This window comes from Geospiza fortis, unplaced genomic scaffold (genome assembly GCF_000277835.1).
Source record: "Geospiza fortis unplaced genomic scaffold, GeoFor_1.0 scaffold206, whole genome shotgun sequence".
NCBI lineage: Eukaryota > Metazoa > Chordata > Aves > Passeriformes > Thraupidae > Geospiza > Geospiza fortis.
Genome location: NW_005054311.1, coordinates 7,543,154 through 7,565,378, shown reverse-complemented (window position 1 = coordinate 7,565,378; position 22,225 = coordinate 7,543,154). Strand labels below are relative to the sequence as shown.

Sequence of the window (22,225 nt, the reverse complement as noted above, 5' to 3'; positions counted from 1 at the left end):
GGGCTGGGGGTGCCCAGCCGGAGGTGCCCCCAGCAGCGGCCGGGCCCGAGGTTCCCCTGCGGTCGAGTTGTGGGGTGTTGATCGGGACAGAACGTGTCACGCCAGTTTGGATTGTCTTGTTTACTTGTTTATTTATTCTTCGCAGCGTGACAAATTGTTAAGCCTGGCATTGCCCAGGCTTTTAAAACTGTAGGTCAGGGAAAAAAAAGTACTTTAGTCTGCTTGAAGCTTTTATGTAAGACTTGAAGCCTGTCTTTGTTTTTTATGCTTTTCATTTTTTCACGCTCGCCTTGCTTTTCCAGGGCATGGTACAGGCAGGGTAGGCCTCCAGAACCTGTTGGTCTTAAGCTGTGCCAGGGGAAGTTTAGGTTGGACGTCAAGAAGAATTTCTTCATAAAGGTTAATTAGACATTGGATTGGGCTGTCCAGGAAGGTGGTGGGGTCACTGTCCCTGGAGGTATTTGAGGAAGGACTGGCTGTGACACTCAGTGCCATGGTCTAGTTGACAGGGTGGTGTTGATAGGTTGGAGCTGATGATCCTGAAGGTCTTTTCCAGCCTAATTGATTGTATGGTTCTGGGATGAGACCAGTTCTGTTAATAGTGATAATTCAGTATTAGGGCTCTGATTGCAGGTTGAGCTGTTGTGGCCTCTCATGGCAGGCGTCAGCCCACTGCAGACTCGCTCCACCGGTTCAGCTTTGTGCAAAAGGTGCTCACGTGTTAGTCATTAGGTATTTTCAGCTGCTTAAACATACAGATCCAAGACAAATGCCTGTTGTCTGCTCTGATTTCTCAAAATGCAGTCAAGTGCCCTTGCCTTGCCTGGATCAAGTTTGTGCTGCCAGGTGATCCACAAGAGCACAGATCTACTGGGAGCCTGACATGTACAATTGCTGATTCTTGGTGTTCTGTGGGAGATCCCACACTTGTCTGTTTATCTCACTAAGCAGTTTCATGTTACTTTGTGAACACGCTGGGGCTGGTGACTGTGCCTTATTTCAGCATAACAAAGTTATTTTATTTTGATTCATTTTAGACACAAAAAGTAAAAGATGTAATTTGGTCCCGAAGTGCAGTTTGTCTGTAGCCTACGAGAGGAATGTGTTCCTCACTAATTACAGGCCTTGGCCAAGTGGGCAATAGTGTCACTACAATTGTGCAGCCAGTACCACTCTAGGAAATGTTTCAGGTCATTCTGAAAGGGAGAAAGCTGTTGTATGTCCTTATATTCCAGTTAATTTTATTTACAGGGAAAAACTTTTTGGCCTTTCAACCCTTATCAACGAGGCATTTATGCTGGAGGTACTTTTTGTAGTGGCAGTGGTTGTCTAAAGTGTTGTGGGTGAATTAAAATCAAATCAGTGAATTACATTGTGTTTCCCTGGGCAAGCAGAACTCCTGAGGTTTGTTTTCTATGGTTGTACTGGGTTTCAGGGGAGAACACTAAGCAGCTTAATGAAAGTTCATGAGTGTTAACAAGCAAAAGTTCATGAGTATTAACATTTGAGGCGTGTTAGCAGCAATTTCTGAAATTCATAATAAGTAACAAGTATGTTACCATATCTGGGAAGAATTTTACTTCTGGTTGACTGCAACTATGTGACTTGTGCTGCTACAGCCTGCTTTGGATATGTCTTTTTTGTTTACCTAGTTGACTGAAAGTTATTCTGCATCTCAGTCTTGATCACTTCTGGGTTAGTGTTATTTCTGTTACTGATACTCAGATCCAAGGACAGAGGCAATTCACCTTCCTAAGAAGCTGAAGTTGAGTGCAGTGTTTTCACTTGCCTGAGGAGAGTGGTCCATGGGCCAGACAGGGCTGCTGCTCAGAGGGGTCTTGGCGGGCTGGAGATATGGGCAGACAGAAACCTCAAAAATTCCAGCAGAGGCAATAAGAAAGCTGTGCACCTGGAACAGGTTGGGAAGACTTGATGGAGAGCAGCCTTACAGGAAAGGACCCTAGTTTTGTGGTGGTTAGGGGGCTGGAGCACGTGGCATTCTAGGAGAAACAGAGGTGGGTTTGTTCAGCCTTAAGAGGAGGTGAAGGAAGGGGAGGTCTTGCTGTTGTGGGTAGAAGCTGTAGAGCCAGGCTGCTCTTGGAGGTGCATGACAGTGGGATGAGGAGCACTGGACGCAAGCTGGTTTAGCTACAAGGTCTTCATGGTTGTGGTTTTGTTTTGGTTTATTTGTTTGTTTTTAGCCTGGACAGTAGTCAAACACTGAAGGAGGGCTCTAGTGAGTGTGGAGTGTCCATCCGTGGAGGTGTTAGAACTTTACTGGACGAGGGTCTGTGCAACGACATCTGATTCAGCTTGTACTGGGTGGCGTGTGAAAATCCCTGCCAACCTAAACTGTCCTGTTACTCTGTGATTGCTGAAAGAACAGGCATTATTACTTCAGAAATTAGTTGTAAAAGTCATGCTTAGGAGAACACAAGTCATGTAAAGTATCCAAGATTTCCTTGAAATTGCATCAGCAACAAGCAGAAATGCAGAACATTAATTTTATTTATTTAATGTTAATATTATATGAATATTAAAAAAAGTAAGACATTGCATTGATAATTTATGGCTTAGAATTTCTGTTGCAGAAGCTACTATATTATTTGAAAGAAAATTAATCAGGAGACCTAATGAGAATGTAAGGAGTTTTTATATTTCTTTCTTAGTTTTTCAAATTTGCTGCACAGTGAATTTTAGGCAGCAGTGTCTTTAGAGTAGACACTGTTGTGGAAGTTACTTTACTGTCAGGAAATTCTTAATGAAAAGAAAATTACTGGCCAGAGCTCTGCATGCAGCCAAGTCTTCAAAATTCAGAATTCAGTTCATCTACCCAAGGCACATAGTCATTGTTTGCATCAACACTGCTTTCAAAGTGCTCCAGATTGTAAGTCATCTAAACTATCAGTTTTGACTCTCATCAATCTCCAGATGTCATGAAAGGTTAAGGAAAAAGTTATGGTGAATTTAACTTCGTCTCTGCTGTATTTCTTCGAAGACAGAATGGGCTGTGTGTTTCTGTGAGTTCATGTTGTGTTACACATTTGAAGAATTTGCATCAACACTTCAAGATGATTCCATATTAAGGAAAAGCATGACATGGCTATTAAATATCTTTAGGGAACCAATTTTTAATTAATTCTAGCTCATAAACTCATGGATTAGTGTATAAGCTGCCAGGAAATTAAATGTCTGTTTGAGGAGGAAGTACTGCAGTTTGGAGTATGATGCTTCTTATCTTTTGGACATTATTAAAAAAAAAAAGTCCGTTCTAGACTCAGAATAGAGTTCAACTGTGATCTATGAGTGCCTCTTTCAAAAGTTAGGGACTGTAGTGACCAAGATATAATAGAATGTATTTTTTATCAGCTTGCATTTAAACTGCTGTTTTTGGAATGGTGAAGAGTGAATCAATGCAAAAGGTATAAAGTTCTTTTTGCAGCCTTAAAAGTGTGAGGTCTCCCATCCAGTGCATGTTTATTTGAAGGTTATTATTAAATGCCTTGGGTTAGAAGGGGATTTGTAAGAACACTTGTAAAAGACACTACAAATGTGTCTTTATAATTTGAAGTGGGTATGATTTAGCAATGACTGCAAAGTCAGTTGGTGAAATAATTTCCTTTTGAAGTTCTGGAAAAAGAAAAGATGTGTCACTGAAACCTTAGAGATTGACTTCCCCTAGCCTGGTCTACTCTCAGTAAGCATTCAGCACTCCATAGTTTTCAATTTCTTTGTTGATTGAGATAGATCAAAGGAGGAGAGTCTCCTGTTAGCATTCTGTTCTTCTGAAAAATGCAGCATTGTTTTATTTGCAACCATCATCCTCCCTATACCAGAAGTGCGTTCCCTTTCTTGCTGGACGATGCTTCCCACTTGGCTGCTTTGAGTTTGGAGCAGGTTTGTAGGTGTGCTCCCTGCAGCCTGCATGAGCGGGCTGGGGCTGAACACTGAGCAGTTCAGTCAAAGACCCAGTTCCATCAGCTGGTGTCTGCCCCCATATTCTCTCTGCCTGCAGGAATCACAGGTCTCACAAAAACACCAACACCCTCCCTCTGCGTTTTCACACCCTAGGCAGATGTGAGAAAAGTGATGTCTAATTTCACTGTTGATAATATGTGTGGCTGTGGGAAAAACAGGAATGTTTTTTAACCTGTTAGTTCTGCCATGCCTCACCTGTACCAGGAGGAATATGCTGGGTTAATTACTTTAAATCAGTTTATTACAGAAAGAGGAAAATTGGGAAAGCTTTCTGATGCGGTAACTGATGTTCTTTGGTACCTGATGTTCTTCAGGTACTTCCATATAACCAAGTTAGCACATGTCTTTTTACTGACACTTGTGACAAAACTTTCTCATACATGTTTTCCCCTCTTCCCCTTGTGTGCATTCAGCATAATGGAATTCCTTTATGTTACTCCTATGCTCTGTAGATAAATGCTATTACATTCAATACTACACATCTCTCTTTTAGAGAAGTAAAACTCAAAAATTATGTTTTACACTATGCAGGGAACAGAATTCAGGCTGCTTATGTGCCTACTGGTCCTGCAAATATTTCAGCAGCCTATTTATACCCCTCGTTCGGTGATGCCTTAGTCATTGTCAGCAGGGAACATATGCAATTTGGAGTGCAAATCTTCATTCTGGAGCTCTTAACATTTCCAGGAAATGGAATTCCAAAATTAATTATATTCTGGTGTGTTTTCAGGACATATTTTACAGATTTTAGCATGATTCTGAATGAGAATTGGCAATATGTGAATTCTGATTAATCAAAGCATCTAATTTGAAGTTTTTTTCTGAACCTTTTTATGTATCATTATGCTGTAAAACATTTGACTCTGCCTTAATTACTTAGCTGCTTTTTTTCTTCTTGTTATGTTAAGTTTTATGAAAAATGATCCTCAAAGCCTGCAAATAAGTAGAGACAATTCATTTAAATGCAAACATCCAGACATTAATACTGCTTCGTTGTGAATTTGGGGGATACGTGATCATCAGAAAGACAGATTTATCTTATTTTGATTTATTTAAAAAGTGATTCAGGTTTAACTTTCTTGTTTAATTTTTTTTTGTTTTAGGGGTTTTTACCTTGTTGAAGGTATATTGGATGACTGTTGACTTGAAAGCTGCTTTTAGGATGTCTGAAGATGAGGAAAAAGTTAAAATCCGTCGAATCGAACCTGCAATTCAGAAATTCATTAAAGTGGCAATTCCAACAGATTTGGAAAGGTTAAGAAAACACCAAATAAATATTGAGAAGGTTAGTGTTCACTTTTTACTAATGTAGTTCTTTTTGCAGCATAGAAGCAGTCTCACTGAAAGATAATGTAGAGTTTTTGATGAGAAGTTGATTGCAAAATGCTTTGATTCAAATTTGGCTAAAGATGAAAGTTCTGTATTTGTAATTGTGTGCACAAAGGCCTTTACATTTGTAGTAAACACTGATGTTAGCAGTAGTTTGGTTGAAATACTTGTATGATAATTCATATATTATATCTTTTACATTAATTTTAGCCATAATGAATGTGTTACAGTACTTTTGTGAGCTGTCATGATTATTTTCTCTTCAATAATTTTTGTAAAATTAACTTTCAGCCATGCAAACCAAACATCCCTAGAGGTAAAAGAATAATTTTATAGAATCTGATTCTGTTTATTTTACAGGCTACTTTTAAGCAAAAATCACTAATTATGTCCAATTGCTTAGAGCAGCAACATTATTTACTTATGATGAAGCCAATATCTCTAACCTCATTTCATGAATATTGATTTAAACCTTAGGTTCCAGAGATAGTCCAAACAATTAATCTCCTAAATCACTGTTTGAAGAAACTATAAAATCAATATATAATGAAATTTGACCTTGAATACACCTTTCCAGAGGAAGTGGCTACCATAAATTCATCATCATTTCTTCTCAACTATATGAGAGTCCAACTTTCTGTATGACCATTTTGGAAGATTTAGAAGCTGTAGCCTTAAGAAATAAGTTCTCTGTAATTCTTCTTTCTTTCCATGTTTTCCCTATGAAAATTCTTGTTTTCTATAGCACATTTTATAGATTAGATGGCCTTTCACTCCAAGAGGGAATAAAATGTATGTGTATCCAAAAGAGGTACAGATGTCTCTAAGTCTCTGTTAGATAACAGCAATTGACTTGGTAGTACATTGGTACTACACTTCCTGTACTTGGTAGTACAAAAAGGTAGAGATTTTGTTTGGCTTACTGCCCTAGACTTTGTTAGTGATATGCAACAATCCTTTCAAAAAAAAAGTGCTGTAAGATACTCTTTCTCTCTTGTTTTCAAGAGAGAAAAAATTAATTCAATTTTTCAATTTCATTTCATTGTACCATTCATTTCATTGTTTCAATTTAATTTCTTGTACCTGTTTTAAAGGATGTTGTGTGAAACACTTTTTACCTTTGGCTGGGGACCATTGTTGTGGTGGGAATATATGTCAAGGTGACACAAAATGAGAAATGAGTGTATCTGAGTCTTCCTGCAGTCTTATCCGAGTATGGATGTTTGTGTAACGCATTTATTGAAGAGCTTTTAGCAGGAGATAGTATGACAAACTTATGAGTTCTCTCCGTGTCCACTGGATATTTTCAGGGAGAGGTGGAAGGGATCCAAAGCAGAAGCATGGAAGTTTCTTTCTAAAAAGGGCTCTCAAGAGAATGTTCATAGAGCAAAAGAGATGGAGTGTCTGAGAGTAACCTAATGTTTTATATTTTTGTTGTGTAATACAAACTATTTGGCTGTAGCACAATTATGATTAAATAGCACAGAAATATGGGACTATAGAGTGATTTGGGTTGGAAGAGAAACTTTAAAGATCATTGAGTCCAACCCCCATGCCATGGGGTGGGAACACATTTCATTACATCAGGTTGCTCAAAGCCCCATTCAACCTAGGCTTCCAGGGCTGGGGCATTCACAACTTCTCTGGGCAATTTGTTCTAGTTCCTCACCACCTCCATCAGAGAAAAATTTCTTATGTCTAGTCTCAACTTACCCTCTAAACATTTAAAAGCATTGCCCCTTATGCAGTCACTACAGGCTTTGGTAAAAAGTCTTTGTCTTTCTCCTAAGCCCTCTTTCTTTATGGAAAGGCTGCAATGGGGTCTCTCAAGAGCCTTCTCTTCTCCAAGCTGAACAATCCCAACTTTCTCAGCCTTTCTTCACAGGAGAGCTGTTCCACCCCTTGGACCATTTTTGTCACTCTCCTCTGGACCTGACATAAAAGATTAGGATTCCATAGCTGTTTTTACTTCTGGATCTCTCTTAGTTTTACACAGATTTGTTCAGGATAACATCATAGAATGTTAAAGGGTTGGAATGGACCTTAGAGGTCATCTAGTCCCAGCCCCCCTGCCATGGGCAGGAGCACTTTCCACTAGGCTCAAGGCTTTACCCAAACCGGCTTTGAACACTGCCAGGGATGAGGCATCCACTACCGCCCCGGGCAACCTGTGTCTCACCACATTCAGAGTAAAAAATTCCTTCATTATCTCTAACCTAAATTTCCCCTCTTGCAATTTGTGCCCATTGCTCCTTGGCCTATCACTACAGCTCCTGATGAAGTTTCCTTCTCTGGCTTTCTGGTAGGCCCCCTTCAAATACTGGAGGGTTGCAGTGGGGTGTCCACGCAACCTTCTGTTTTCATGGCTGAACAGCCCCAAATTCCACAATAAATAATGTCAATACCATCTCTTCTCAAGCTGTACTATCCTTGAGGCCCCAGAGTGAACACTGTCCAGGAGTGTGGCATACTTTGTGTGGCATGACAAGGAGAAGTCCACAAGGAGGAATTCTCTGACTCTGTGAATGTCAGTGTGTTAAGTCATTGGATTCTTTGGGCTCGTCACTAGCATACTCTGAATTTTGGGGCAAAGTAATAAAACTATATTAAGCAGATGAATGTGCTGAACGTCTCTAGAAGAAATTATGAAGAGCAGTAAAGGTTTCCTGAGGAATTTTTCTTAACTGGATAACAGGATTTTTTTATTATTAGTTGTCTGGACAATGTGTTACAGTCAGCTGAAATGAAATAGGTGATTTTTCCCTAGAACCTCAGAAATTCCTGTTCCAGTACTCTTTGAGAGGTGACTAAATTGGAAGAGCTACTGTTGATACAGGGCTTTCTGTCCATTTTATTTTAAAGAACACTGGCAGTAATTTTAATGGCATAGCAATTTATTCTGAGGTTATTATTATTCAGTTTCCTGGAAGAATGATGTTAATCTGACTTTGTTGAACACTAAACCTTTTATCTTCCATAGCACTACAAAGTCCTAACATGAAAGAACTTTTTGCTCTGAAAATAAGTAATTAACTTTAGATTTCTCCTTGTATTTTAGGAAGCTGAGTAACTTATGATCCTTATTGCTGTGCATCTAAAATGATAAAAATAATTATGGAAATATAGAGGCTGTAGATAAAGTTTTTTATTGGTAACAAAGGTTATTAAGAAATTGAGGAATTAAACTTTACATAAAAATACCTTGAAAATCATGGTAAATATTTTGCCTTGTTATCTAAATAATTAAATAAATATTCTAATATTGTCTAATGTTTTAAACACATTCTTTGATAGTTTCAGCACACAACAGTCACAGCTTCTACTTCTATTACTTTATTACTCTTTTATGCTAAAGTCTCTATATTATTTGTGTCAACTGCCTGTAGCAGGCACTGATTTGTTTGATTGATGGAAAGGTTGATATGTGATAATATGCAGTTCTTTTGCCAAACTTGCTTTCTGCTTATGTAATGGTTAGTCTGGTCTTTGTCCCATGGGAAGTACTGTATGGATAGTTTCCCACTAAGGTTAGTGGAGCCTCATGGAGGTGCCAGATCTGGCCTGATGGTTCTTGTGGCTGTGTTTGTAACTATAAAAATGTTCAGTGTAAATGTAGACAGCAGCATTGTGTAATGAATACCATTTTCTTTGTCAATAGTATCAGATACCTTGTTGTCCTGTATGACCAGTACTATTTATCCACTATTCCACTCCTTTCTCCTTCTTCTGCCATTTCTTCTACTGCCCACCAAGTGATTTATGCCACAGCGGTGTCAGGATGCAATATCACTTGGATGTTAAAAACTGATACTGAAACCCTGGTTGTCTGTAATTCAGTAAAATACATTGTACAAATTTTTTCACAAAATACATTGCTATTTATCTCTCTAATTTTGCAGTGGAGCTGTTTATGACTCAACTTCTTTACTTTCAGTTTTGGAAAATTAAAGTGATCATTTACCAAAGGTGGCTTTTTTTCTGCCTAGCCAGTTGGTAAAAATAGCAATTCTAAGGAGTCATTTTCTTCTGTTTTAGTATCAGAGATGCAGGCTCTGGGACAGACTGCATGAAGAGCACATCAACGCAGGACGAACGGTTCAGGTAAGGATATGAAAATGGCTGTGCTGCTGATGGGGTTGAATTACAGACACAGTTCTGGTCACCTCAGGGATGGACCTTCAGAGAGACATACACTTGACAGATGGGTTTGACAAGCAACCACACAGTTTCACTTCATTTAAAAGTTAGGAATTTCCTAATTGTGTCCTATGAGGCAAATATGGTCAGAAATGTTTCCATATTCTTGAAAAAGCAAAAGTTAGGAGACTGTGATCTTTTGCAAACTTTCCTCTTACATTATTAAATTAGAAGACAGTTCTTTCAATAAGGGATACTGCAAATTTCAACGCATGATTTCAGACATAGAGAACATCTGGACTACTAGTTTGGTGTGCACATCTGTTGTTAGGTACATGATATCATCATGGGAGGAAATACCAGCACATTTGTCAGCACGGGCATCATCTCTGTGACTTCACCCATGGTCATCCATAATTCAGCAAACAGGGAACTATACACTGTTTCTAAAAATACATAATGTCCTGATGAAAATTATGCAGAAACTCAGCCAAACATCAGCTCTATAGCACACAGAGTGTGTGCTATACTATCAGTACAGAAGAACACAAGGACCACATCTGCAGCACAAAGTTTGCTGAGGCAGATGTAGCATCTGGTGGCTGTAACAGCTGCATGCCAGTATTCTGGGGACGGACATGTGGTGGCCAGGAGTAGCACCTTGTGTTGGTTTCACAGGTGTTGTTCAAAGGAGGGACCTGTCTTTGCTACTGTAAGTGACCTACACTGCACATGGACAAGCAGGATTTGCCAGCACAGGTGGCAGAATCTTAAACCATTGCTCACAGTTTTAATACTGTGAATTCTCATGTTTGCTTTGGTGTCTTACTGACTCTTGTGGGAAATTAGAACAAACTAAAAATGAAAAAAACCACCACCAAAACCAGCTCACTTCAGAAAAAAGAACTTAATCTTGATTGAACAACAGAATTAGATGGTAGGCAGAGCTGGAGTTACATGTCTTTTCTAAGGAATAGTGAGCTTTTTGTTTAGTGTAGATGATATGAAGTGACACATGAAATCCAGTTAATATTCCTGCTCATTGGAGGTTTGAGTGTGTATTTTGATTTTTCACCGAGTACATTTGAAATTTTAATACAGAATTTTTTTCTTCATATTCAAAGAGCCTTCCACAGGTGGAAGTTCTGTTAAAAAAATGGCATTTTAACAGATGTGGTGTAGTAAGCATGTGTTTGGTTAGGTCTGTTCTCTAATCTGTTTTCACATCTGAGTTGTGGGAAAGGCTTCTCTTGTAACTTTAAATTACCAGTATCATTTCTTTAGCAAGACAAAAATCCATCAATAGTTAGAGAAAAAATAAATATGTTGGAGATGTTATTTTTAGATATTTTAAGTGCTTTAATAAGAAAACTGCTTATATTTCTCTAGAAACATTTGTATTTGTCTTGAATTTAAAGCTTGCTGTTTTTACTTTCAGTCAAAGTAAATTTTCTTAGGTTTTATTTAATGTTTATTGCTTCTAGCTCTGATACAGATCTAGATGCATTGAAGTGGTTCACATTCTGATACCCAGAGAGCAGAATAAGTATCTGGGTCCATGCAAGAAGAGCAGACTGGCTCTTTGTTTTAATTAAATAGTTAGGAGTCTGGAGTAGTTGATAATAAATTATATGACATGTAGAATGTGTTTGCCGTAAGCTGTTTAAATGTTTACTGATGGACTTGTGATCTGTTTGTTTGCAAAGAAATCAGATTAATTATTGTGATACCAAATGTTCTCTGCAGCACACACTTTGCTCTCAAAATTAGATGTTGTAAAAATACATTAGGAATCCCTAAGTCAATATTGACCCAAGGCATCCGCCACAGGTTTTAGACAAATATATGCACAGCCATTCTACATTTAATCCATGTGCACATAATTAGCCATTTTCCTGAATTTTCAATTTACCCAGAATAATTACTTCTGTTGTAATTTTGATGATGGTCAAAATTATAATAGAAGTATAGATGAGTGTAAATCTGTTGCTCTGCTTTCAAGTGACTGGGTGACATATTAAAAACTTCTATAAAGGAAGGTGAAGAAAACAGATAAATCTTGCACAGGGCATGAAGAGACCCTTTCAAAAATATTGAGAAAATAGCTCTTGTGTATCATGTATTAGTTTTTCTGAACATGCTCTTGTATATTTTCATTTTTAGGGACAGTCTGTGGACTTAAAATGTTAGAGCCTGATTGAATTTGCATTTTTCTAGGCTTTGTCTACATACATGCTGACTGTACCATGCAATTAGTTAATTACTGCAAGGTTTAGGCTAATTTCAATGAAATGGCAGTATTTTGTTGTAACATCTAAGGACGGCCCTGATCATTTTGGTGGTGAGAGGAAGGGAAATGCTGCAGGTACTAGAGAGGAAATAAGGTATTAAACCAAAAAAAAAGGAAAAATGCAGTGGATGAACAGTCTGGCTTTAGTCTATATTCAGCCCACAAAAAGAGACTCTGTTCTGCAAAACATATTTAGGCTGACATAGTCTCTGTATTACTCTAACCTGGAAAGCTGCTTGAAAAATATTAATCTATTTTTTCTTTTTCACTTTTATGGTTTCTAGTTCAGCTGAAAATTGTTTACAAGTTAAAGATGGTTTCTGATTTTTTTGCATAAATCTTCAAAGCTCAGGTTGTTGGCTCAAGGTCTTGCATGGCTCAGGTCTTTGGTAACATTTCTAAAATGATCTTCAAGTACCTCTCTGGCATACTGTGTAGATATGCTGTGAGGGCATGAGGAACAGTGTAGAAAACTTTATTTCTACAGGAGAATCTTTGTGGTATCAGTGAAGGATCATGTAAAATCAGGTCATTATTGCAGCCTGTGGCCATCTGCTGGGTAAAGATATCCTTAAACTCAGAGTTCCTTTGACCTAGGCCAATAATTTTTTAAGACTTGAGGGACATGGAGTAGAGGAATAGTGAACTGATTGTGTGGTAGTGGTTCAAAAAAGCCAGATAACTTAGTGAGTTATATACACAGGAGGGCAGTCAGTGTGGTCTCTCCTACAATCTCTTCAGTCAGCAGTAGAAGGATCCCAGGTAGAATAGTCTGTGCAGTTTGGGCACCACACTTCCAAGGAAGGCCTGAAGTGAATAAGGAGAGACCAGTGAATGCAGTCAGAAATTGAGAAAACAGCACTTCGGTTAAGATCAACAAATCCCTTATTTTGCCCAAAGAGTGTCCAAAGGCATTGTGCTGCCTGTCTGCAAACGGGGAGAGGATGGTTGCAAAGAGGACAGAGCTTGTCTTTCCCTATTTTGCACAGAGAGGGTTAGAAATACCTGGTTTAAGCTGAGGCCAGAGAGATTTCTGTTAGACATAAGGAAATGCTACAGTATACTGAATTCTGGCCGTGAGGTATGAAGAATGTTGTAGCTCTTCATGCAGAAGTCCTTTTAAGACCAGATTAGATAAACAACTGACAGAAATAATATAGGGACAGTGGATCATGCATTGAAGGCATAACTTCCCAAGATTTTCACCAGTTCTATTTTCCTACAGTTTTTGTGAGAAAGCCATTTGAAACAAAGATTGGTGTTTGATTTTGGAAGTTAATGGACCAAAATTGAATTGTTATAAAGAAAAATTCTGTGTCTTTTGGGTTGAATTTGGAGAGTGCAAAACTCAGAAGTCTTCACAAATGAAAAGAGAATTTTGTATTACCCTTCCTCACTAAATAATCTTGGTTTTAAAAGTGCAAACAGTTGAGATGGAAGTGATACACTTTCATGCTCTACCTAGAAATTAAACTCAGTGCCATTTAAATTATTATGAGAAGTCACAGTCATTTACATATCTATAACATTTGTGATGTTACACCCTGGTGAGCTCCTGGGATGTGTCTCCTCACAGCAGGGCTGAACTTTCCTGCTAGGCTGAATCCATTCACCTTCTGTTTAATTGACAGTAAGTGGAACACAAGTCCTCCCTTCAAAACCACAAAGGAAGAGCTACTAAAATTAAATTTCACTAAATAGGCTAATATCATCATCTGATTCCTCCATCTTCTTGCTCAGAAATATTTCTCTCTGATTAGCAAGGTAATAATGAGCAATGGGAGTGAGGATCTGGTTTAACCATTCCTTAGGGTGAGCACTTCATACTTCTTTAAGCTTCTGTTCAGGATCTGTGCAAACTCCCATCAGCCAGTTGTGTTGTGTTGTGTTGGCCACTGCACAAACTTGTAATTTGCCCCAGCAGCAGCTGCCATGGTACAGATCCCAAGAAGAACTGCATTTTAACTCAGTTTCAACTGCAAAATTCTCTTTTTTCTTTAAAAGAAAAAGAAGCTGCTGTGGAACCATTGTTATCTCACCCCAAACTCACTGTTGTCACTGTTTCACTAGTTTTTGTTTGTTTGACATGTCTTTTTTTTTTATCTCCATTGTTGCCAAAGACAGGATAATAGTAATAATTTTTTTTTACTGAAATAAAACAGCACTATCAACCTCAGTCCCTTGCGTATAGTTGTAGAAATTAGATGATTGAGTGTTGTGTTTTGATGGTCCCATTTTGTTACTTCAATGAAATTCCAAGATTCTGTAAACCAAGAATTTTGGCACATGGTGCACTATGAAAGTGGTGACATTCTCCTTTTCTGGGTGCATAGGGGCACACCATGGGGGGAAGATACCAGGAAGCAGGAGGTAGACTGAGATGAGGAATGGATGAGGAAAGTTACTCGCTACTATGTTTCTAATTCAGCTTAGTGTCTTCCACAGCTGGTTTTTTTTTAATCTCTCTTTCTTTTAATTGTCAATCAGTGGTTTTACCTGAGGTTAGTCTTGAATAATGCAGTCTAATTTGGCTAATAGTACTCTTAATTTGAGCATACAGTATAATCTAATCTAATCTTAGTAAGTTGCCACATGATTTTAACAAATCAATAGTTCTTTCTTTGGAAGTTTGTGCAACAGGTTGTTGAATAATTTCCTTCCTTCTTCTCTAATTATATTTTCTACTCTTTTTTTATAAATACTAAAAGCAATCAATTCCAGTAGTGTATTTAAATAAAGTTAGTTCCATCTAGATCTTGCTTTTCCAGATAGTCAATTTTACCTCTCTGAGGCTGTACCTGGTTTGTATTCTGGAAGAAAACTTTTCTATTTCTAACCACTCATTGGTGTCAGTCCATTCTCGTGCTCTGTTGTGAGAAGAGTATTCAAATTAATTGGTAGATAATGTGACAAAGAATAGAATTTGTTGTGTCACTGTAAAGTAATGCAGAGAATATATTTTATTAGTATTTTTTATAAATAGATGAAAACTCTGTCCTAAAACAGTAAGTGGTGTAATTTAAACTGTAAATTTCGTCTTTTTATTTGTAGGAAAAGAAAATTTGTATGTATTTTTAAAGCCCAGGCAATTAAAAGCCCCTTTATTTTTAATGCAGAAAGAAATTTATCTCATGTGAAAGGCCTATACACATACAGTTCATGCTAGTTGTGAACAGTTTTATCTCCTCAGAAGGCTTGTAACTAAAGAAGTATTTACATGTTTTATTAAATTTGATATTCCAGTCAAACAAATGTATTTGTTGTTCATCTGAAAAAAAAATAAAAGAAAAAAGTAATCCTTCTCCTTTGTCCCTGAAGTTGTCTTCACAAAATGAAAGTTTTAGTATAGTTGAGGGTTATGAATGAATATATCCTGAGGTCTTTTGATCACCATAGTCACTTATTATTATAAAAAAAGTAAATTTTGAGAAGCGCTGAACTTACTTTACTCAGATATTATTGCAACTTGTTGCAACTTGTGTAAATATTTTGGCAAAGACCTAAATTGACCATAGAAACAGAAACAACTTCAGTGGTTACACAATGAATTAATTAGTTAAATACTTTAATTGAAACCCAAAATAAAACAAACTGACTTGGAGAAGTGGATGAAGTACAAAAGTGACAGCCAGAAAAATCAAACTATTGGTGGTGATGGCTTGAAAAATGTTTCTCCCTTGATTATAAAGATGATAGGTGCTTCCCAGGCACTGAGGGTGTCTGGTGTTTTCACACAGTAAGCTACAACATAACTCTTAATGCTCTTGCAGCAGCTCCGTGCCAACATGAGAGAGATGGAGAAGCTGTGTTTGCGAGTGCGGCAGGAAGACATCGCAGTTCTGCAGAGAATGATAAATCCCATTAAAGAGGAAGCTTCAGTTGCCATTAAAGACTTCCTGCAGCTGCATTCTGAATCTGCAGAAGAACTTAAAAGGCAACTCAAAGGACAGGATGATGCCTCTTTAACCAGATCTGCAACTCTAGGAGAAGGTAGTAGAATTTAATTTCTGTATTTATTGTATCTCTGTCGTTGTATCCAGTATGCAATTTCTCTGACCAGATATAAATGAAGTAAACAAATAAGATTTCAGTTGAAGAGTATTGTTAATGAAGAAGTAGATTTCTTTCCTTACACCACACTTTTACCAGCCCTGTGACTGAATTTTGATAAGCAGAAAATGCTTAGTATCTTAAAAAATTAAATATCTATGGCCTTCTGTGACAAAGGTCCTGGACCCCTGGATCTTGAAATAGTGGACTGTTCATAGGAAGCAGAATACTCTCATTTATGTTTCAAGGTAGCTTGGCTTCTTTTGTCCCCCCTGCAAATCACTTGATCGTGTGCAAGTAATAATTTTGGCCATTTTCAATGAATTAGTGAAGAAATACCGGGAGATTTTTATATGACGGACAGTGTAATACAGCATTGATGAAATATATGGAAAAAGAGAAGCAAGTTCCTAGGTAAGGAAGAACATCTCTTCCTTTAACATTTTAACTTGATAACTGACAAGAAAGGAGTGTAAATCCATTTCAATAAAAGATTTTGGAAACACACTATGACATGCTAGAAATCAGATATGTTTGCTGGTCTTCCCTTCTTTCTGTATAAAATGTCTTTTGATCTTTGCTCTACCATTCTTCAGGAGAAGTCTCTGTTATGCGCTGGTGCTGGCCAGTGCTCTCTCCTGATGATCTGTGAGAAGGTTGGTTCCATCAGGAATAACCCTTCCCATATCTGTAATTAGATTGCTGCAGTAGCAGTATTACTTAAAATGATCTGAGCATTTCATGTGTCCTAAAATTGAAAGAGCATTCTCAGGCAGTAGCACTGTAGAAGAACCTGCTGTCAGATTTGATTTCATGGCCATTCTTGTTGCTGCATGCAGAACTACAAGAACTCTTTTCAAGTGGGATTAACAAGCCAATGTGCCTCGTGGTTGAGCAGGGAGAAAAGGAGAATTGACAACCAGGTTTGCTTTCAAGAATGTCATGTGCAGTAGTATCAGAAAACCTTGTGAACATGGAGATAAATCACACACAGTCACAGAACTCCTTGGATTAGAAGGGGCCCTTGGACCATCATCTAGATCCAAGCTTCCTGCCATGGACAGGGACACCTCCAACAGACCAGGCTTCTCAGATCCAGCCTGGCCTTGAACTCTTCCAGGGATGGGGGCATCCACAGCTTCTCTGGGCAGCCTGTGCCAGTGCCTCACCACCCCCATTGTAAAAAACTTCTCTCTTACAAGGACTGCAGAATAGACTAAGTTGGCTTCTGACATAAAAATCTCGACCTCTTCAACACTTTCAACATGTTGCAGTTAGTTTTTCAGTAGCTTGTTCTAATATCTTCATGGATTTCAAAGTCTCTTCTCTTGCAGTCTTCTGCGACCACCTTATTCAAGTTCCCAAAAATATACTTGACATTTCAAAGGCTGTTTCTTAAAAATGCTCTAGAGTTTCATCAAACCTTCAGACCCCAAATAGGCCTAGCTCATCCAAATATTTTTAACCTGTTTTCTTTGTGTTTCAGCCTCTCTCTTTCTTTCTTATTTAAATGCACTCCCACATCCTTGGTCTTCCTCTAACTTCAAAAACATTCACAGGAACTTCTTTGCTACCATTTATGCCTCTTGGTAATTGCAATATATTTATGCCCTGGTCTTCCTGATATTAACTTTCCATGCTTATATTTTAACTTGTACTCATATTGTATGTCAAATTCTTGACATCCAGGGCATTGAAGAGCTCTTGCTGAAACCATAAACTTCTTCCTCTGCATCAGGACAATTTGATGTCCTCTTCAGCACAGCCTGTTTTTAGTGTCTGCCAGCAGTTCTGCAGTTCTTTATCTTTTAGGAACTTCTTCCAAATAAGTTCTATTAATAATTTTACCCAATTTGTTGACACCTCCTTTGTGGAGAGCTCATTGTCTTCAATATTCAGTGATTCCCTTCATATTTATTAGCCATTACTTTCAGTCTTTGTGCACTCTTCTCTGTTATGATCAGAGCTAAATTTAAGATACCTCTTCTGTTGGTGACTTTCTGCAGTTGTTCTCAGTACACTCCAATATTTCATTGGAAAGGCTTCATCCTGGCTTACTGCTTCTCTTTTTTACACAATTACATAGGTAGCAAATGGAAACTAGAGTTTAATTTCAAAGAACGAGACTATTTCTGAAATCTGAAATACCTTTGAACTACAGAGGATATTGAGTATAACAGCACTTCAGAAGGACAAATAAATTTATTAGAATGATGAAGATGAGAAGAACAGAAAAAATATTACTGGAATGAGAGGCATTTGCAAGTCTGCTCAGGAATGTGGAAATAATCCCCCCCATTTAAAGTGAAACAGACAGGCAGACAACTAAATACAATTAAACAGGTTTTTTTTCAAGTTTGCCTGCCTGCACAAGCAGCCCTGTTGAATTGCTAACCCAGACACAGTGTATTGCCTATTCTTTTGTGCTTAGAGGCTGCAGTCCTGAAAGCAAATCTTGGCTGTTGATCTTAATCAAAGGAAGTTCAATACATGCCCGTTCTTTGTAGCATGTTGCTTCCCATCTGGTAGAGAAGGAAGGAGTTTACAAATTCAAATCTCCCATTTAGAAGGCATGTCAGTGATATGATACAGTCCCTTCCCCCATTCACCATCCTCAACTGAGAGCCAATAGAAATGGAATTTAATTGCATATTAAACAAATATTAACAAAAGGTGAGACTCTACTCTTAAAATTACTAAAATCTTTTAAGCAACATATTGGATCTTCCAGAGCATTAGATTTTTATCTCGAGTGTAATGAGGTGTAAGGCTCCTCTGTGAAATCTGCAGAGGTGTTTTGTATTATTGTATTTCTGTGGAGATGCTGTATAAATGAACTGGTAGAGTCACTTCCATTCTCAATTCTATTGAAATTGGTTAGACTTGATAAAAAGTGAAGTAGTGAATATAAATTTCTTACTCATACTTTCAGCCCAAATGTGACCACCTCCTACCCTTCCTGTTCTTTAGCTTAAAGTGAATGAAGAATTTTCATGCAGAATTTTTTCTCACTGATTTTTAGTTACTACAAAATGATAACATGTAAACCTACTTACATTTTTAATTTCTCTGGAATGTGTGTCATGCAAAACCTTGGTTTTACAACACTTTCAAGGATATGCTTTTCTACAGTAGGTCGGCGGAGATTGTTAGGAACAGAGCAGAGCAAGGTCTTGGGAGGAGGCAGCCTTGCTTAGTGAGATTTTTATTTTGCTTTTGAATTATAAATACTTTAATTTTAACCAACTTAGCATGCATATGGTTGATTAGGGAAGAGTACACCTTTCTGGGCAGAAGAAACTTGATTTTGAAATAGGATTGTGTAGGATTGAAATGAAATAAAACCCTCAGAACCTGTGATAAATGTCAGAGTATGTGGCAGAACAGTTTTCCCAGAACATGCACACGCTTGGATATATAATTAATTATATTGAAAAAGGGAAAGGAATATTTTAGAACTGAGTATACAACCTAAATTAATCTGAGGTTATTAATCAAAAATATGTTCAGGAAGAACAGGTGATGATTGTAGAACATGAAGTGCCTTCCGTGTCTGGATTCTTAAAGGAAAAGGGGTAGAAATACTTAAAAAGAAAAACAAGCCCAAGTCAAGCCCCTGAATCACTTAGTGCATTCTTGTTACTCTGCTCACTTAGTAATTATATCTAAATATCAATTTCATTCATGTTAGACTTCTGCTGAGCTGAGAGTAGGAAGATTGGGTCCTTCATCTGTTTTGAGATATTGGGATAAAAATGTTGAGAAATGGACAAATGTTATGAAAATGTATCATTTTTATTTTATCTTAAATTAATTCCATGAATAAGCATGCACTGATTTTTTTTAAGAATATGATTATATTTATTTGTTTTCCATTGGACATATCTGTTGTTGTAACAGTTATATAATATTATTGTCGTACCTTGGCACAATCGTTGTATCTAAAGATTTTAATACAATATTTACATTTTAGTATTGTTAGATGTATCTAACCAGCCTTCTCCATAATAAGCTTTCTCTTGGGACCGCCTTCCCAAGGAAGCAAACACCAGTGTACTGCTGAAGGAGTCATCTCCCTTCAGAAATTGAAGTTGTTGGAATTGAGATGATCTTTGCACTGTGTTTACATGTACACCTTCTACAGTCTGCCTTTCAGACCCCCAAGCTCTTCCTCAATCCTCAAACAAGCCAGACTTGTTTGTTACTTTTCTCTATCGCCACTCACTTTGTTGTCTGCAATTACAGGCATGTCCATGACCTCTGCAGTGGCTCTGGAGCGGGCTCTGACTGGAAGAGGGCTGTGTGAGCCCATTCATGTCTCTGCTCTCCCCAGTGCCACTCGCTGTCTGTCATTCCCCGTTTTTAACACCATACTTTGTCCAAATGCCTTCTGCATTCAGTCCAGGTGACTTAGGGAGGAACATACTTGAGAATATCTCATGTACAGCACTGAGCTGCAAATGTCTGCCATCCTCACAGTACCATTTACCCAAATGATCCAGCATGGAATGCTGGGTACCACATTACTTGGGTTTCACTGCTTTTGCTTTGAAAGCTTTTTCCTTCAGCATATTTTAGTTCTCAATGTCTGAAAATCAAACCAATAGCATGATAATCAATCATAAAATGAGTAACTGTCTGTTCAGTTTTGGGAGCACAGTGTTTTTATGTGTCGTACGTAAATGAAAAGTTTTTGTCCCAAGCCCAGTTTTCTCAGCCTGATCGATACAAAATGAATTAAATTACCTTGAATTCAGGAGTATAATTTAGTATCATTTCAGGACTGGTTGTGGAAATGTGCTGATAAAAATGAATCTATTTCTTTGTCAATAACATCCTTTTAAGAAACTGTGTAGTGCTGTAAGGCATCTCCCTGTATGATCATTTTTGGGGCTGTTGCTTGGCTTGAATTAGTTTAAGTATTAGGTTACCCTTGAGAAACTTCAGGAGTCAGAAATTCTGCACACCACCTGCCATCCTGGTCCAGTGCATTTATTTATAAACATCATGTTTCTCATTCAGAAACTTTATATAACACAGAAGTGAAGGATGGCTCCCAAAGTTTGATCCAGATCTACTCCCGCCTTCCGGAAATACCTCAGGAAGAAAATGCAGCTGAGTCCTGGGAAAGTTTAGAAGGGGTATGTTGGAACTCCCTCCTTGCCATGTTGGTGCTCTTTGTTTTAGCAACTATCACAGACTAACATTTTTTTTTTATTTGCAGGACTTGGTTGAGCTCAGCCAGTTGGTGACTGAGTTTTCTCTCTTAGTCTGTGTAAGTATTAATTCTGCATTCTGTCCTACAGAGTCTCCTACAAAAACAGGGTGCATGGGTAACTCCTAGGTGGGGTTGGGTGGGGACAAAAAGCTGAGGGTGTATCTCTCCTGTGATTCAGGCTCTGCCAAGGTGACACTGTGAGGAGGTAACAGTCTCCTCTTTCAGCACTGGTGCTGGGAGTTGCTCCCAAATTCATGTCACTGGAGCAGCTACGATGTTCCTGCCAGTGCACATGGCCACAAGCTGAACCTCAGCAGAAGCTTTGCTGTGTTGATTGCAGACTTCTACCCAGGTCCTATTAGTTTTTACAATTTCTAATTGTAATGGTGGTGACAGCTCTTACTGCACAGGGTATATGTTTGTCAGGTATCTTTTCTCACTTAATCAGGAGTGCTAGAAAAATCCTCACTGTTATCATGCCCTTTCTCTGCTCTCACCGCATTGCCAAAATGTCGGTTCTCAACGTTAGTTCTTCCTGTGCCATAGGGAATTTAAACGCACAGTTCTCATCTCCTAGGAGAGTTCTTAATCTCCTTGCTATTGGGTTAGTAGGGATAAATAACCTAGCTTTTATCTTTTCTGCTGAGTATGTGCTGCTTCATCTACACAAAAATACCCAAGCAAGAACCATTAGACTGGAGAGGAACTGCAAAAATGTTCATGCAGTATTCTGAAGGTTAGAGGAAGAGGTCCTGTTCCCAGGACTTACTGGATTTTCCACTTAACCATCATTAGATATAACAGCAAGCATTTAAGGTGGGTGGACTGCATTGTAGATGAATACCAGAGCTGGTGTACTCAGCAGTTTCTGACTTAGAAAGAGGCAAAAAGTTCAGAATGCCTTTTATTTTAAGCTGAACATCAGCCATCTCATTATTTTGTGACATAAAACAGCCTGCATAGATTAGAATAAGAAAAAACAAACCCCTTTATCTTCTGTTCCAGTGTTCCCTGAGAGAGACTGCAGGGGAACCTGACTGACTGCATTTGGAGAAAGGATGAAATGTTTTTGTAAAATCAAACAGTAAAATACAGAGCAACATCAAGTGTATTTTCTGTGCTGTCACTATATCTGAAGTCATTGTTCTGTAATGTCGTAATTAAATACTTCTTAGATTTTTTGATGCAGCTTTGTATATTGGAGTTAGTACTGATCTTATAAA

At 38.1% G+C, this 22,225-nt stretch overlaps 1 protein-coding gene across 2 annotated transcripts in view; it reads left to right on the top strand.

The window, feature by feature from the left end:
* The first annotated feature begins 5,086 nt into the window (after window positions 1-5,086).
* STX17 (syntaxin 17) overlaps window positions 5,087-22,225 on the top strand; it is a 21,058-nt gene continuing 3,919 nt past the window's right edge. Inside the window, exons 1-5 of one of the 2 annotated variants that reach the window (XM_031055680.1) lie at window positions 5,087-5,263; window positions 9,343-9,408; window positions 15,508-15,724; window positions 20,807-20,925; window positions 21,009-21,059. In XM_031055680.1, coding sequence (XP_030911540.1) covers window positions 5,111-5,263; window positions 9,343-9,408; window positions 15,508-15,724; window positions 20,807-20,925; window positions 21,009-21,059 — 606 coding nt within the window. In that variant the 5' untranslated portion in view covers window positions 5,087-5,110. Of the gene's footprint in view, window positions 5,264-9,342; window positions 9,409-15,504; window positions 15,725-20,806; window positions 20,926-21,008; window positions 21,060-22,225 lie in introns of both variants that reach the window. The other variant, XM_005419340.3, reaches the window with a different exon arrangement.